Source organism: Glycine soja, chromosome 16 (assembly GCF_004193775.1).
Source record: "Glycine soja cultivar W05 chromosome 16, ASM419377v2, whole genome shotgun sequence".
In the NCBI taxonomy this organism is placed as follows: domain Eukaryota; kingdom Viridiplantae; phylum Streptophyta; class Magnoliopsida; order Fabales; family Fabaceae; genus Glycine; species Glycine soja.
This window is the reverse complement of record NC_041017.1, coordinates 12,711,437-12,729,384: the sequence shown is the minus strand read 5'-3', so window position 1 is coordinate 12,729,384 and position 17,948 is coordinate 12,711,437. Positions and strand designations below refer to the sequence as shown.

At 34.9% G+C, this 17,948-nt stretch overlaps 1 protein-coding gene and 1 pseudogene across 1 annotated transcript; one reads left to right on the top strand and one right to left on the bottom strand.

Moving 5' to 3' along the window:
* Window positions 1-8,373: 8,373 nt before the first annotated feature.
* LOC114389780 lies at window positions 8,374-9,044 on the bottom strand (annotated as a pseudogene).
* Window positions 9,045-9,826: 782 nt separating this feature from the next.
* LOC114390364 lies at window positions 9,827-14,699 on the top strand. The gene is made up of 6 exons (XM_028351084.1): window positions 9,827-10,010; window positions 10,305-10,356; window positions 10,553-10,631; window positions 10,776-10,821; window positions 10,911-11,012; window positions 13,970-14,699. Exons 1-6 carry the CDS (start codon window positions 9,915-9,917, stop codon window positions 14,165-14,167), a joined length of 573 nt encoding a protein of 190 aa, XP_028206885.1. The 5' UTR covers window positions 9,827-9,914; the 3' UTR covers window positions 14,168-14,699.
* Window positions 14,700-17,948: the final 3,249 nt, after the last annotated feature.

Here is a 17,948-nt window from a genome sequence, read left to right as displayed (position 1 = left end):
CACACCTTCAATGCAAAAAAGTGAGTTTAGCATGCATCACAGATAACTTATTGATTGTCATGAATAGCAAAGATGAAACATGGATCGAAGTTGGATGAAAGCAAAACGCATCAGTGATGAGTATGAGAACGAGGTGGAACAATTTCTACAGTTTACGCAACTTAATGCTGAAAGTTTGAGGGACAATTATTTTTTCCCATGTGTTAAATGTCTTAATGGTAGACGACAGTCAGTTGATGAAATCCGATCACATCTGATATGTTACAACATCATTCCGAATTACACAAAATGGATATGGCATGGGGAATCGACCGACATTCCAACTGTTTCTCAGTCTCAGGCGGTTCACGAAGACAACAGAGAGCGTATAGAGGAAATGATCCGTGATCTTGGACAAGAGACTTTTGAGCAAGTGCATGCACCTTTGTATGATACAATAGAACGTGATTCCAACACACCATTGTATCAGGGGTGCACATCTTTCACGCGGTTGTCAGCAGTGTTAGCTTTGGTAAACTTGAAGGCAAGATTTGGGTGGAGTGATAAAAGCTTCACTGAATTGCTGGTCTTATTGAAGAACATGCTTCCTGAACAAAACACTTTTCCGAAAAATCACTACGAGGCCAAAAAGATTTTGTGTCCAGTGGGAATGGAGTACAAGAAGATCCATGCATGCCCTAATGATTGCATATTGTATAGAAATGAGTATGCAGAACTACGGCAATGCCCCACGTGTGGGGTATCATGATACAAAGTGCAACATGATGAATTAACTGATGATGCAGGAACCAAAAATTGTCGTCCTGCCAAGGTGTGTTGGTATCTTCCAATAATACCAAGGTTTAAGCGATTGTTTGCTAATACACATGATGCAAAAAACCTTTCATGGCATTCGGATGACCGAAAATCTGATGGATTACTGTGACATCCTGCCGATTCGCCGCAGTGGAAGACAATTGATCGTTTGTATCCAGAGTTTGGGGATGAGCCAAGGAACCTAAGGCTTGCTCTTGCTTCTGATGGAATGAATCCTTATGGTAGCTTAAGCAGCAACCACAGTTCATGGCCTGTTTTACTGATGATTTACAACCTTCCCCCATGGTTGTGCATTTTGCGTAAATACATTATCCTGTGTATGATGATCGCGGGTCCAAGGCAGCCAGGGAATGATATTGATGTGTATCTTACGCCATTAATCGAGGACTTGAAACAATTGTGGGAAAAATGGGTAGATGTGTGGGATGCAAATGTGCAGCAGACATTCAGGTTACGCACAATGGTGTTTTGTACTATTAATGATTTTCCAGCATATGGAAATTTAAGTGGATACAGTGTGAAAGGGTATCATGCATGTCCTATCTGTGAGAAAAACACAAGCTTCATCCAACTCAAGCATGGAAAGAAGACAGTATATACCAGACACCGAAGATTTCTAAAAGCTTTTCACCCTTATCGACGATTGAAAAAAGCTTTTAATGGAAGTCAGGAGAATGAAGGCCCCCCGGAAGCATTAACTGGAAACCAAGTTCATGATCGCGTAAAGGACATTGTAACCGTGTTTGGCAAGTCCCAGAAGAAGACGTCATCTCCCAATAACATGTGGAAGAAACGCTCAATATTCTTTGATCTTCCATACTGGTCTGGTCTATATGTGCGTCACTGTCTAGATGTTATGCATGTGGAGAAAAATGTGTGTGATAGTTTAATTGGTACTCTTCTTAACATTAAAGGGAAGACAAAGGATGGTTTAAAATGTTGTCAAGACTTGGTTGACATGGGAATACGAGAGCAGTTGCATCCCATATCACAAGGTCGGCGAACATATTTACCCCCAGCATGCCACACACTGTCAACAGCAGAGAAGAAAAGTTTTTGTCAATGTCTGCAGAATGTCAAAGTTTCATAAGGATACTATTCAAATATCAAGAGCCTTGTCGCCCTCAATCATCTTAAGTTGGTTGGCTTGAAGTCTCATGATTGCCATGTCTTAATGCAACAATTATTGCCTGTTGCGATTCGCGGCATCTTGCCTGACAAAGTTAGAGTTGCCATAACCCATTTGTGCTTTCTTTTTAATGCCATATGTAGTAAAGTCATTAATCCTCATCAATTGGATGACTTGGAGAATGAGGCTGCCATTGTCATTTGTTAGTTAGAGATGTATTTCCCACCATCATTTTTTGACATCATGGTTCACCTAATTGTTCATCTTGTGAGGGAAATTCGGTTATGTGGTCCGGTTTTTTTGCAGTGGATGTATCCAATTGAACGTTACATGAAAATGTTGAAGGGATATACCAAAAATCAATACCGACCAGAAGCTTCCATTGTAGAAAGGTATGTTGCTGAAGAAGCTATTGAGTTTTGTTCACAGTACATGGAAACAGTTGAAGCTGTGGGGGTACCGAAAATTCGTCATGACCGAACACGAGGAGGTCAAGGGACACGAGGCTTCAATGTTGTTACCATGAGTCGACAAGATGTGTCACAAGCGCATTTGTATATCTTGAATAACACACAGGAGGTCGTTCCATACATACAAACTCACAAACAATATCTGACATCTATTAACCCAAAATTGAACATGATGAAATTGTTGCAAGAGCATAATAGAACTTTCATGAACTGGTTTAAAGAAAAAATTATGAGTGATGACAATGCTTCCAAAACATTAAGATTGTTGGCTATTGGTCCGAATCTAAATGTCCCTACTTGGCAAGGGTATGACATAAACAATTATTCGTTCTATACAAAGTCACAAGATGATAAAAGTAGTGTGCAGAATAGTGGGGTGATTGTGGAGGCTCATTCTGAGCACTTTTCTTGAGCATCTGATAACAACCCAATTGAAGCCTCAATGCCTTATTTCGGTGTTATTGAAGAAATCTGGGAGCTTGATTATAATCAATTTAGAGTGCCAATATTTAAATGTAAATGGGTTAATGGAAATACCGGTGTTCATAGAGATGAAATGGGATTCACTTTAGTAGACCTTAACAAGGTAGGTTACAAGGAGGAACCATTCATTATGGCAGAACAAGCTAGACAAGTGTTTTACATCCAAGATCCAAATAATCGTAGATTATCAGTGGTTCTACAAGGAAGGCCAATTGGTGTTAGGGAACAAATTCATGATGCATCCCTTGACATTTGTGAGACTCCTCATTTTTGCACAAAAATGCCTTCAATATGTGAACAAGCAGAGGTGTATGACGTACATGCGATTCGTCATGATCATGCTGAAGGTTTATGGGAGAACATTGCTCCTTAACCGCCTTGTATCAATGTAATGTTACAATATTATTTTATTTGTTATTGAGTTATATGTAATGTTCATATTTATTTTGTGTTGCGTACATGCTATTTTTAATCCTACCAAATTAATCTAAATTTGTTTCATTTGGACAGCGTCATGGTGACACTGCCAAGGTCCCCTCCGCAGTCAGATGGTAATTCGGAGCCACAACCTAAGAAGACACGACAAAGCACACATCTTAGAAGGCTGACTTTAAGAAGTTTAGATCAGCCTAGACCAATAGTTAATGTGGATCCTGCAACTGGAAGAGCATCAGGCCCAGAGAAGCAAAAGTTCCACAGTTTTTTAGGGGTTGTAGCTCGAGAAAAGATCCCCATTGTCCACAGCAATTGGAAAAATGTGCCAAAAACTCTTAAGGACATGGTATGGGGGGACATTTTGGTAAGTCACGTTAACAGTTTGATGTATTGAGACATTGAGTTTATTTTCAAAAAAAATGTTTACATGCACTAAAATTGACATGATGAATATGTAATGCAGGCTAAATTTGATATCCCAGAAGCTGAAAAGGCCAAGAAAAAAGTAATGTCCACGGTGGGCACTAGATGGAGGCAATTTAAGTCTTCGCTAACCACTAAATTTGTCTATGCTGACACACAAGCCGGACAGGAAGAAAATCCTTTAGTAAAATATGGTATGGATAAACAAACTTGGGATGATTTTGTTGCAAGTCGCAAGACCCCGGATTGGCAGGTAACATGTTTGTTCAATTTAGTTTAAATTTCTTTAGAAATGTACATTTTTAATAATTAAATAAATGCAAATAATATATTGTCAATGACAGGAAATTCGGAAAAAGGCAAAGGAGAGTAAAAACTACAATGACTGCCTCCACATACTGTCTCGTGGGGGTTATGACTTGCTTGAGAAAAAATTGTTAGATGAGAAAACAAAGCAAAGACAACAGTAGGCACTTTTGACTGAGAATCCATTGTTTGATCTGGAGGAGCCCCCATCTCCCATTAAAAGGCACGTGAAGTGGAAAATGGCTAGAACCAAACAATATGGCCAGATGACATCAAAGGCAGCAAAAGAAATTTCGGATAGAATTGTGAGTTGCAGCATGATTATAATCAATTTGGAACTAATTTTTGTTTGCTTTATAATTACTACCTCATTAACTCTTTCAATATGTTGTGCTTGTTGTAGGACTCGTTAGAAGAGCAGACGACACAGGGTAGTTTTGTTCCCCATGGTCGGGATGAAATCTTGAATACGACCATTGGCAAACCGGAACATCCAGGTCGAGTTCGTGCAGCGGGATCTGTTATGACCCTTACTCAATTTTATGGTAGGGCAACACGTACATCGAGTAGTTCCTCAGCAACACTAATGCAGCAACAGTGGGTTGACATTATTGGAAACATAAAGGAACAAGTAAGGAATGAATATGAAGAACAACACAAGAGGAGTCTGGAGGAATTTAAGAAGGAGTTGTCCAGTCAGATCTTCATTCAGTTGAGTCAGATGGGATCACAATACTCTTCCCTTATTGAGGTGGATTTACAGGCATTGGCTGCACGTCTAAGCACTAAAGGAAGTAATGTAGAAACTGCTGATGTTGACCCATCAGGCGACAAAAATGTGAGCTTAAAACCCACTATGGGGTTATACGTGCAACGACAACATACTACAGTGTTGGTGGCCTTGGGGAAAATATGTGAGGGGGGATCTGCCATTCACAATGTCACTTATGCTGATGATGTTGTAAGGGTGAGTGTTGACAAAGTTATAGAAGGTGACGCCGAAGTGCCCTTCCCGACATCAGAGATTCAATATGTCAGGCATGCTCTTCAAACATTCATTGCATGGCCAACAAATCTTGTGAAAAAAGTGTCACATGAGGTAAATTTGGTGTTATTATATTTGCTGCATCACATGTTTACATGAATATATGTTAGTTTGTGACATTATGTAAATTGTTGTTTTCATTACACATTTAGGAGTCCGATACTAGTCCAAAGAAACTTCCTGAAACAAATGAAAGGTGGACGAATGATTTTGACCATGATCCGTTGCGTCAACTGATTAAGAGCCTATATTTCATGTACGACACAGCTGTTGAGTTGAAGTGGGATGGCAGCAAATTTGGGCTTTCAAATGTTGATGCTTCATTCTTCTTGACATTCTCTGATGTAAATGAAATAGTAGCTGGATACAAATGTTTGAACATATCTATACTACAGTTATGGATGATGTAAGTAAATTTAATATGATTCATTGATAAGTAGTATTTTGTATGCTATGCATCAGTATCAATTTTTATGTATATTTTATCAAAGCAGGTTTTTGGATGAGTGGAGCTCAACTTTGGGTCATGCTTCCGTGTATGGATTCCTTGAGCCACAATCGATACACAATGCAAAGGATCGACGTGTTGAATGTGAGCATTACTTACAAGCATGGCTCAAGGAATCGCAACGAGAGGTGTACCTAGGAGCTTACTTAAATCAGTAAGTACTATTAATTCAAATGGTTATAAATAATGTTGAAGTTCTACGTACCTAATACTTGTTTCTTGTAGGGGCCATTGGCAACTGGTAGTACTGTGTCCTGCGATCAATGTTGTTGCATGGTTTTGTTCGTTACGTAAGAAGCCTGATACTCATATCAAAACTGCAATTAACAAGTAAAGTTTTGTATTGTCCCTCATATCATGCAGTGTAATATTTTGTGTCAACCATTTGTTATCGTCGTATAGATGTTGATCATGCTATTATTATAAGCAGTGAAATGAAGTTAGCAAACACAACTGCGGATGGTACAAATAATCCAGCAACTCCTAAGTGGATTGAAGTCAAGGTTAGTGATGCAATTAATCATTATTTTCCAGTATTGATCTTCAAATGATAACCTCAATACAATTGTTAGATCGAATTATTATTTATATTGAATGTAGAGCCATGTTCAAAGCGGAGGGTATGAGTGTGGCTACTACGTGATGCATTGGATGTGGAACATCGTCGGTGGGGGTTTAAAGAATGATTGGAGCATGGTATGTTCGGTTTAACATCTTCAAATTACTATTTTAGTAGTATTTTCATTCATTTTACATCTTCATTAAATACACCCTTTGTATTCTTCATATTTTGTAGTGGTTTCTTGATGGAACGACGTTAGACAATGAAACAATTACAACGATTCGCCAGAAATGGGCAGCATATTTTCTTAAAGTTCAAAGCAATCAATGTACAAAGTCTTAGTTGACATAGGAAATTTTTTGGTTATTGTGAACATTACTGAGACAAATGTCACTATATTGGCTTGTATTTATTTGGAAATATATTTATGAAACTTTGTGTTTTGTTGTCTCTACAAAATTGTTGGACTGAGAGAATGGAACTTCTTCTTTTAATTTCTTGTCATTAATGGCAGATGGAACGATATCAAGCAAGGGAAGACCCTTAGGTTTTCAATAATTACATTTTTGCTATACCGCTTGTTCTTTTTTTTAATAAGACATCAGACATAAAATTCACAAATTTCTAACTCCTGTACATACTTATTCTTTTATAACTGTAAAGAAGCAATGCTTCTTATTGGCAATGAGATTTCTTTGCCTCTATCAGATTTAGAGTGAATGATGGGGAGGACAGGTACACAACTCTTCCAAGAATAGACCCTTCTGTGAGCCAAAGGATCCCGACACAGCATGGTAATTTTACATTTTTTATTTATTTGTGAATGAGTTTAATTTTTCCTTGTTGAGGCTTTTGCTTTGTAGGCAGAATAGCTGTCCCTAGGCAAACGACTCCAAAATCAGTGAATCACCAAATTTGTTATATCATCCTCTGTAAGCGTTTGAGAAAACTATGATGCTAATTGATTAAAACTGGAGGTGGAATAATTATATTTGTAATCCATGTTTACAGGATCTTGGAAGATAATCAACTTGAGGGACCTCTTCCCCCGAGCCTTGGAAAAATGAGCAACTTGCTGAGATTGTGAGACTATTTGTTTCATTTTTTTAATTTCATTTGATTTACATAATCAATTTAAATCATTAAATTGTCTCCATATTATCTACAATTTCATACTGTTTTCTCCACACATCCCTAACTCCTTTTTTTTTTCACTTTAACTAAATGAATCTACAGACTTCTTTGTGCAAATAATTTCACAGGGATAATACCAGAAACATATGGAAATCTAAAGAATCTCACTCAGTTGTAAGTGATTTAATGTGATGCAATTTTTTTCCGTTAGTCTTTATTTTATGTTTGTTAAATTGTGAAATAACACAACATTTTCTGCATGCAGTAGGATAAATGGGAACACTTTATCTGGGAAAATACCCAATTTTATTGGGAACTAGACCAAACTTGATAGATTGAGTCTAAATTTTGGTTCTTCCATGACCTTTTCTCTGTTCAATAAAACAAAGTTATATCATGATTAACTTGCATTGTATTATGTAAGAAAACTTTTTGTAGGGATTTGCAGGGCACATCCTTGGACGGCCCAATTCCTTCTGTCATATCTTACTTGACAAATTTGACAGAATTGTGAGCACTTTGTCCTTTTAAGAGTATTCCAAAATTATTACATTTTGTGTGCATTTTACAATCGTAATGGAATGCAATCTCTTATAGTGGAACATCTTCTTTTCATTGATGAAACATTTATATATCAGAAGGATATCTGATTTGAAGGGACCAACTATGACATTTCCTAATCTGAAGAATTTGAAACTTTTGCTAAGACTGTGAGTTGAAACCTTAACTGCTCTTTCGCGAAGAACTATATAATTCATTTAGGCTTCTATCATATTTCTGTTACTCAGGGAATTGAGGAATTGCTTAATAACTGGTCCCATTCCAAACTACATTGGAGAAATAGAAAGTTTGAAAACCATGTAAGTTGCATCAAGAGTATATAACTAGCTATATATTCTTTAGTTTTTTTATCTACCTGTTTACCATTCTCATTATTATCTATTTAATTTTAGTATACAAAAACACATTCTAATTTTAGTTGAATCATGACGCAATTAAGGATTTAGAAGTCACTCTGTAATAATTTGATCATTTTATCATCTCCATTTCTACAGTATGTGTTTATTTTAATTTTGCACCTATATTGTTAGGTAGCACCTCTAAACCCTCCACTTCATTTTGGTACAATATGGTCACTATGTTCTTGTCTGAGTGTGTTGTGAGGCCAACCTTTGTGTCACTAGTTTGAGGGCCTTTGTATTTCATAACCTCGAGAAGATAATTGGTTGAGTTCATGTGCTCATCCAAGTACTTTTCAACACCCAAACTCTCCAAAATCATCTTCCTGATAATCTAATCCAACTCTGATAGCTGCTCAGAGAAGGATTGTATAGTTTTGCTACAAAATTTAAAAGACAAGTTAAGAAAGAGGCAAAAGAAAAAATGGAATAGTTTACAAAAACTGTGTTTTAAATTTTAATAGGTACATGCCTAAAACTTGGGTTTCCATGAGGCCACATGATGTTTGTCATGCTTTCTACATTTTCATAGACATTTGCATCATCAATGCCCATACTTTCAAAAAGTGGGACCATAGGATATTGCCCAACATAACCATGATAAGGCTTCTTAGACACATTGAGTATCTTTGTTTGTAGAGGGAGATCAAAGAGCTCTTGTAGTGCAGCAAATATGGCTTCTTTGAAAGCTTCTTCATCCTTATTAATTATCTCAACTAAACACTCTTTGAAAGCTTCTTCATCCTTAGAGCAGAAAATAAGCAGTGCCAACATGTAACTTGGTTTGTTAACAGCAGAATGAGCAGAAAAATTTAATTCAATTTTACGTAACTCATAATATTTGATTGTATCAAATTTTAGTTATATATGCAATAAATTTTTTTTAGTAAATTTGAATCTATTTTACTGAGTCTAATTTGACATTGATTTCTTTGAATTTGAACAACTCCTTGAAGCTTGAGAAACAAAAAAAAGTTCACGTATGATTACGATCTCAATTAGTCAATTTTATCATGGTTACTATCGGTTCTCTATGGTAGTCTATACCGTGAGCAGTTCTTATTTTCTACTTTCTAATATGTAATAACTAAGCTAAGAATATATTGCCTTAAGTCTAATTAACTAGTTTCAATCTCCGAACAAAGCAAATCTACAATTTGATTGCCTGCATTCTCTCTAATTCCTCTCTTATCTATTTGTTATCACTTCTAAGAAACCTATAGGAAAAGAGAGCAATTTTAGTGCCTATTAGACACAACCAATTAAATATTCAAGATACATAAAATAAATTGCCAAAGCCTACAAAATCCTTGTAGAAGTTGTTTTAATGTTATTTTAAGTTTCTAATTGGTTGTGTTTAGGAGCATGTGATGATATAAGGGAAAATAAGTTAAGGCATTTTGTTTCCCTACACAAAAAATGGCTAAACTGGTCTATAAAACAAATGAATTAATCTTGTATCAAGTAGCATAAATTTGAGTGCTTAAGTTGCCTCTTGTGTTTCTTTGCGGCACGAGTGAGCTTTATAATTTAAACTTCGTAACTAGGATATACCTTTTTTTTTATTAATGTTGGTCAGAGTGAGTTAAAAAAGTAGACAGGGACTTGGGTGGATCGTTCGCACTCTGCAGGGTGTTGCTGCTAATGGTTTCATTCTGGAAATTGCAATTTGCTATGAAATCTCCCTTAATAGTTACTTCTTTCTTGCGCACATCCACTGTGTACTCTGCCAACCTGCATGTAAGAGTTTTGCAAAACAATGACAAATATTATCAATTTAAATATTGTTATATTTATCCATATTTTCTTTAGTTAGAATGTCGTTGTGTTGTGTTAGAGTCCGTGCTTCAAGGCTCTCTCTCTATGCATATGTATGTATATTTATGCTTATATTCTCTCTCTGTAGCTGTCTCTGTATTGTTTGTGTCTCTATCACAATCTCTATTATATAAATATATGTGATGAGTGAAGTGTTTGGCCTTTGGACGCTATTAATTGTGTGTGCGTTTGTTTGTTTGTTTCTAATGATGACAGGTAAAGGGCAGAAAAGTGGAATCGAAAGGGCTCCACTCTGTTCCTGTTTCAGGTTCGTGTGATTTTAATTGGGGTACTTGTTTTGTGGTTGTGGGTGTGATTTTTTTCTTTCTATATTATATATAGATAATTTGAAAAGAAGAAGTGATGACTGCTGAAAGGGTACTAGTGGTTTTGTTTCTGCATCGTCCTTTGTGTGTTTTCTCATCAATTTGTTTTTTTGTTATTGTTTTTTTTTCTACTGGTAGGAGCTCCGGTGATTCTTCAATCTGGGATTCCATTGCCTGATAAGAGGACTCTGGAATTGATACTTGACAAGCTTCAGAAGTATGTTTTGTTTCCTGTTTTAAAGTTCTTCTTTGGTTTTGGTGTTTAACTGTTTATGGCGATGAGTAATTGCATTACGGTGCATCCTTTTGGGTACTGTTTTGTTTTCTGACTTGGGACTACTGGGGGTATCGATGATGGCAGGAAAGACACTTATGGTGTGTTTGCAGACCTTGTTGATCCAAAAGAGGTATGTCAAATTATTTTTCCTTTGAGTTGTTAATCTTGCTTTTGGAAGACACCCGAGTTGGAAGTTTAAATTCTGTTTTTGACATGTAGCTTCCTGATTATCACGATGTGATCAAGCATCCCATGGACTTTGCCACTGTGAGGAAGAAGTTGGGAAATGAATCTTCTTATACTACCTTAGAACAATTTGAGGTATGCAAACTTGTCTCAGTTGGTCACATTATTGGAGTAATTTTCTTTGTTTGTTTGTGATTTCAATTGTTTTGCAATTTGGTATTGGATTTGGTCCTTGGATGTTGATTGTGCTCTTCTACTGAGATATTACTTGTATGTGTTTGAACTTGATATACTTAGAATGCTCAGATGTGAGAGCTGAGACTCAAATTTAGGCATAGCATACCCTGCTCTGTCTTTTCTTTGATGGATTCAGCAAGGATGATTGTTGTCAATGATTTATCAGACTATCAGGAAAAAAATGTGGGTTGTTAGCGAGTCAGCCACATGTAGTTAGTACTTAGCATGTAAAGAAAACATTTGGAATGATTAATTTCTTGATTGATTTAGCATATTGTCAAGTTTCAACAGGTCTTTTGTTGTATTACTAAATAGGGACCTAAAAAAGAGGATCCTTCTGTGAATTATGGGTTTCATATTTGCAATTATGAACTTGGGATTATATTTACTTTTCAAATCCATTTGAAAAGATACAAACTTTTGGTTCAGGTAACCCTTTAAAACAGTCTTTTCCTTTCCACCCCACAATCTCCTTGCCATTGGTCTCTCCACAGTAGTACCACTTCTGTTGGTCTTGGTTTGAACTTGGAAGTTTCCAATTTTGAACCAATAATGGTGGTGACAATGATGAGTTGGCCTCCATGGCCACCTCTCTCATCTAAGAAATTTGAAGTAGTTTTCATAGTGCGTAGGCTTGAAGGGTCAACAAGTATGGAGAAAGCTGAGGAGGTGAAGTCCAAGGTGGTTGAAATTAAGTGGAAGGAACCACTTTGTTAAATTTATGCTAACAGTCTCCAGTGTGAGTTCCTTGTTAAAATTATAATATCCACTTTGTTTCTTATTTTCTACTATTTATTTATTTCAATTATAATAATATTAGTTCCTTTTTTGGTTGTTACACAACTGGCCATGCATTACGCATATATTGAAATTTCTTCATATATATATATATATATATATATATATATATATATATATATATATATATATATTAAATCTTGGGTTGTCATCATTGGTCTTTTAAGCAGTAACAAGACTACAGTGCCTTTCTTAGTTCTGGAGGTGTTTCATAAATTAAGGTTCTTTGATGGCCATTGGCTATAATTGAACTTTATTTGGGTTGGGGACTAGGATACGCTTGGTAGCTGGTAGAATTAGAACATGAAGGAACCATGGTGAAATGCCCCTTTAGGCATTCCTTGCTTGCACATTTGTCAAGCATGATTTCAGGATTTTGCTTGAAACCAATCCCTACCTCTGAAATGAATCATCGATAAATTACTCCATCCTTAAATTAAAAAAAGTAACAATATAACTCAAAGGAGTAAATATGTACTAATTACATAACATAACATAACCTTGTAAACACATGATATATTTATTTCTCAATGTGATTCATAAAAGTCATTAAAGGCATTTTCCAACTGAAAACTGAAAATATATCAGAAGTGCTGGAAAGAGAGGGTCACCTTAAAGTATACGAAGTCAGCTTCTTCCCTTTATGATACAAAGATATAACAGCACTCGTGAGTTTTAGTGTTTGAAATGGCACTTCCCTTCTCTTTTAATAAGGCACGAGTTTTTAAGACATGAAAAACGGGTGGAAGTTTATCTCATATATATATATATATATATATATATATATATATATATATATATATATACACACACTTTCAAATACGTAAGAGACAGAGATTGCAGAAAACTGTGACTGACCCTTTAGAATTTTTATTGCCTTATGAACAGGTTTAGTTTGAATAGAAAAAAAGTAATACAAATAATTAAACACAAATGAAAACAGCAATAACTAATAATGATAGTAATTTATTAAATATTAATTTTTTCTTTAATTAAACATTTATGTTTTTATGTTAATTTTATATATTGTATAATGATCTTGTCACCTCTTATTATAATTTAAATTTTTTACCGTGCATGTGTATCTATATTTATATTTTTAAGATTCCTGTCTCTTGTTGTGTCCTTGTTTATTAGGCAAGCTTTTACTTTTGATTTCTTGGGTGTGAAACTTACCAACACGTAAGGGAAGTAATTCCCTTATAAATGCACCTGGACATGAGAATATGCCCTTAAGATAGCTGGCAGAGGAGGGGTTAGTCTTGACTCAAGCTGTCACTAGAAAATCTTGCAGAACAAAAAAGGAGAAAGACATCCTTTAGAATGGAAATGTGATTTAATAGAATTTTCTTGGCAGGAACTTTTTCTGATCAGTTATTGATCTATCTATCACCTATTTATGGCCAAATGACTTAAATGAGCTTGTAGAACATGAAGTAATTTGATGGGCCATGAAGCACATGAAATGTTTTTATTCACACATGGATGAAACAAAATGGAGCATCTTGTGCTATTCCGTTTTGGTTTCACCCTTTTAGTGGAACTAAAATATATATCATTTTTAACCTCATGTCCTACTCCTAAATGTTCCATTCCATTTTACCAAATGCTATCAATTGTCACTGTGTTTGGAAAGACAATTTTTTATTAGTTGATTTTTTGGTTCTGTTATGAAAAAATATTTATCTTTTAGGATTAATAAAACAATTTGTTATGACAATTCTCTCTTAAAAAATTATTCTGGGATCTGATTCTTGTATTCATTCATGAGCTATTATCTTTCTTGGTTTTGTTTTCTTAGAAAAAGTTCTTGTCCTTCAGTTCAATATTCTTATCTTTCACTTTTAAAAAAAAAAATTATTTTACAGTGTTATTACCAATGAAGTTGCATACTCTTGTATGTTTGACTAGCATTTTACAGTATTTCAACCAAGAATTTTATTTATGCTGAAATTTAATTTAATTTAATTTTTGGAGTAAATAACTAAGATCCAATTCCTCATCTTGCTTTTATATAATAGTTTGAATTTTCTTTACTTTCTTTTGTACTGAATTAGGTATTTAAGCAAGGGCAAAAAACCAGAGCTTCTGTAGCTGGTGTTACATCAATAAACTTGGCTGAATACGTTCCTGCAACTGTAGATAAAGAGACTGAAATTGTAGTTCATTTGAATGTCCTTGGCACCAATGATATTACTAATCTCTCACTTTTTTTAAGTTCTTTTTTGCTCCTTCCTTTTCTTTTTATGCTTTGAAATTGATTAGAATATTATAATTGAGTTCGATTTTTATGCACTATCAATGTAAGTTATTGTACACTGTCAACCAATAAGAAGTCGTCGCTGGTATAACTTAGTTAATGTAAAAATCAGCAAACTTATCATACATGATGTTTTGTGATTAAATGATAGTGTAAAAACCTTTACACCATTAGTGTATGCACTATTTACTCATTATAATTACTTTTAATGATTCTCTTGCCTAACTGGATTAGATGCACAACCTACTTCCCTGATCCAAAAAGGGAAATTATATGGAACTTCATTTGTGTTTCTTTTCAGTTGTCTCTTAGTTTACTGAAACTGGAGGCCCTTCAAGAATATTTGGATGCAGTGCATAGATCAACTATGTGTGTTCCTTCATCACCCTGTTCTGTTGTTCCTTCATCAACTATGTCTGAGAAGAGTAAAATTCTTTGCTGATTATGTATCAACTGGAAGAGCCAAGAAGGCAAGCTCCAAAGATGAAGGAAGTGATGGTAGGAGCTCCAACAGAAGTGAAGATTTTGAAAATAGGTATACATCGGACGTGGATTCACTGGATAATGATGCTGCAATTAAGTCAGAGGTGAATGAGGAGGATTCTTGTGTGAGACATTCATTGAGTTATGAGACTCTGGCCTTTGGAAACTATGCAGGAGGATCACCATATTCAGGTTCAACTATTAATGGTAAACATGAGTGCTGGATCTACTATAGTAGCCAAAAGTCTGATTATGGGGGTGCACATGTTGAGAATTATAATACATGTGATCAGGTTGAGCATCAGAATTCAAAACACCGAATCCTTTCTTGGAGGAAAAGGAAACTTCACTTTAGATCTTCCAAGGTGAAAGGGGAGCTACTTCTGAAAAAAAACACGGAGAAAAGGGTGGACATGATATTGACTATGATCGCAGGCTGCTGAGCTCTTCAACTTGTAGTTTTTCTTCCATTTTAACTTCTGTCTTTGTATTTTAGAACAACCTTTAAAGCAATTTAAGTAAGTGTACATGGTTCTTGCAGTGGCATAAAATAGAAAATATCACAACTAGTCCATCATTTGTTCCTGAATTTGAGGAGAACAGTTTCACTGTAGGGAGTTGGGAGCAAAAAGAAGTCATTAGCCACGATGGACAGATGAAGCTCCATAAATATATATTTTATGAACATGCTTGAATCATAGACAATGGAAATTGCCATTGCACTTAGCAAGTATGCAGTTGGATTTAGATGCATTTGACTACCTTCCACTTGAAAGACTTGGCCACCCAATTTTGTGTTTTCTTTCAAGAAAATGAGAAATTTACTGCCTCTGCTGCAAAGTGCAAACTATTTTTTCCCCCATCTTTTTTAAGGTTCTATCTCCTTTCTATACCACCATGCATAACTGTTTTAACTGTCTTTTTACTCAGATACTAGGGAAAGCATCGGGTGGAGGAGTTATACCAGTTAGTGCAGTTCTTGCAGACAAAGATGTGATGCTTTGTATACAACCGGGACAACATGGAAGGTTTCATTTTATTATAAATTTATAATTTATTTTAGTTTGCTCCTTTTGTTTAGCATTTTCTTGTCTGTAGTTGTCAAACTTCTGGATTATGACGGGCATCTGTTTTCATCCTTAAAGCCCTTTATTTGTCAGATCATGTGAAGAGACACAACTCTCCTTTCTGTTGGAACCTGGAATCTTATTGTATATAGTTTGTTTTAGGCTTAAATGCAATTTTGGTCCCTCTATTTTAAAATAGAGATATTTAGTCCCTCTGTTATAAAAAAATTCACAACTTTAGTCCCCTATTTCAAAATAAAAACATTTGGCCGGCCTATTTTATAAAATTTTTAATTTTAGTCAAATTCTCAATTTTGCCTACGTTTTTATTTTATTTTGATGCAATTGAATCCTAGACCTAACATATTCATTCAAGATATCATCAAAAAATTATTTAATTAATTATAATGTAAGAAATAAATGAAACAAAACGTAAATAAAATTGAAGACTGTACCAAAATTGGTAATTTTTTTTTAAAAAAAATATGAGGATCAAAATTGTGAATTTCCTAAAATAAAAGGACCAAATGTCTTTATTTTGAAATATTGGGACTAAAATTGCAGATTTTTTAAAACAGGGGGACCAAATGTCTCTATTAAAATGGAAGGATCAAAATTGCGTATTGAGCAAAATAGGGGGACCAAAACTGCATTTAAGCCTTTGTTTTATTTTGGGTTAGGGATGTTACTTCTGTTCAAGTTGATAGGATCATGGGACAAAATTAGACTACTCCATTTGCAAAAGCTATCTGTGAACAGAACCATTTATATTTCCAAAAGAGAAACAATTGACTGAGATGAGAATATTTACTGCACCGTAAATTCCCATAAGTGATTCTTTGGAGTTTGTAGCTGATGATACTTACAAACATTGGCTTGGTCATTCATATTGTACTTATGTGTGCTCATAAGTTCTAATGGTAGGAAGTATCTGAAAATAAAGATAAATATTATTAGAATATTGGGATTATTATTGTGGTAGGATTCTTATATGTTCCATTGTTGCTGATAAAAAAAAATGTTCCATTGCAAAGTCATTATGGATGTAAGCACCTACGTTCAGGACAGGAACTGTAGCATCATCAGCACATTAAATAGTTAGCTATTTTTATTTCAATGCACTTAAAGAAAATATTTGATCCTTCAAGGATGGTAAAATCATTTCCTATTTGATGGAAGGTCTCCAGGCTGACGAACCTATTCAAGAGCCCTCAGTTTTCTTATTAAACTGAATTCTTCGTTTAAGAACTTTCAATTGCTTTTCTTTTTTTTATAAAAAAATTCCATCCTTTGTGTACTCTGGAAATTTTGCTTTTTGTTTTGCATTCATTTCTTGTTTATGTAATTAGCCAATAATTTCATTTAGTACAATACAATTCAATGTTATTAAAGTATGAAAGCTAAGACTAATAATGTTGAAGCTTTCTTCTTCTCTGTTATTGTTCACAGTACCTTCGGTGGAAATCCAATGGCCAGTGCAGTTGCAATTGCCTCACTAGAAGTGATAAAAAATGAGAGACTCGTTGAGAGGTATCAAATGCATTGCCAAATCTTATATTGCCAATACATACTTATTATAATGCAGACTTAAATAGTTCAATCCAAGTCTTGACAAGTATATTTTATTCATTTCATCAAGCATCATCAGCATCTGAAATAAAAGCTTCAAAACTAAGGCCTGGGTTCTGGTAGTTAATAACTGTATTAAATATAATGTTATTCTTATATTGGGATAAATTTGTTTATTGATGATTGAGAATTTGTCTCCATGCTTCTTGTGCTTTTCAGAGAATTTTACAAATAAATCCCAGTAGCTTAGATCAAATCCTGTTGTGTATTTTTTTTTTGGTGGGGTCATGAAATCCTATCATGTCTAAAATATCGTTTTAGGATGTTTTGTGTTAAGGACTTCTATTCATCATATATCTTGAATATTTGCACTTCCAATAGTACCTATTTTTATTTCAGATCCTATTCCTCACCCTTCTCGAAAAAGTAACCACAACTCTTTAGACTTGGCTTGATATTTGTATTTTCAGTCTGTGTATTGTCTAATTTTTCCCCATTTACTAGTTTCAGACCATGTTTACAAAGCTTCACGAGAACATGGTATTATAATTTTATTTTGAATCACATGAGTTACAACTGTGTCTACGTGCAAAAAAGATTGAATGTTCCTTGAAGATACTAAATAATACAAGTTTTGGAGATCTTGAGGTACTTATT

Excerpts from the sequence above, each read along its gene's own strand:
- LOC114390364 (XM_028351084.1), top strand. The coding sequence starts at position 9,915 with ATGGTTTCATTCTGGAAATTGCAATTTGCTATGAAATCTCCCTTAATA. Across the intron at positions 10,632-10,775 it reads ATACTTGACAAGCTTCAGAA|GAAAGACACTTATGGTGTGT; the intron begins GTATGTTTTGTT and ends CGATGATGGCAG. Across the intron at positions 10,822-10,910 it reads ACCTTGTTGATCCAAAAGAG|CTTCCTGATTATCACGATGT; the intron begins GTATGTCAAATT and ends TTTGACATGTAG.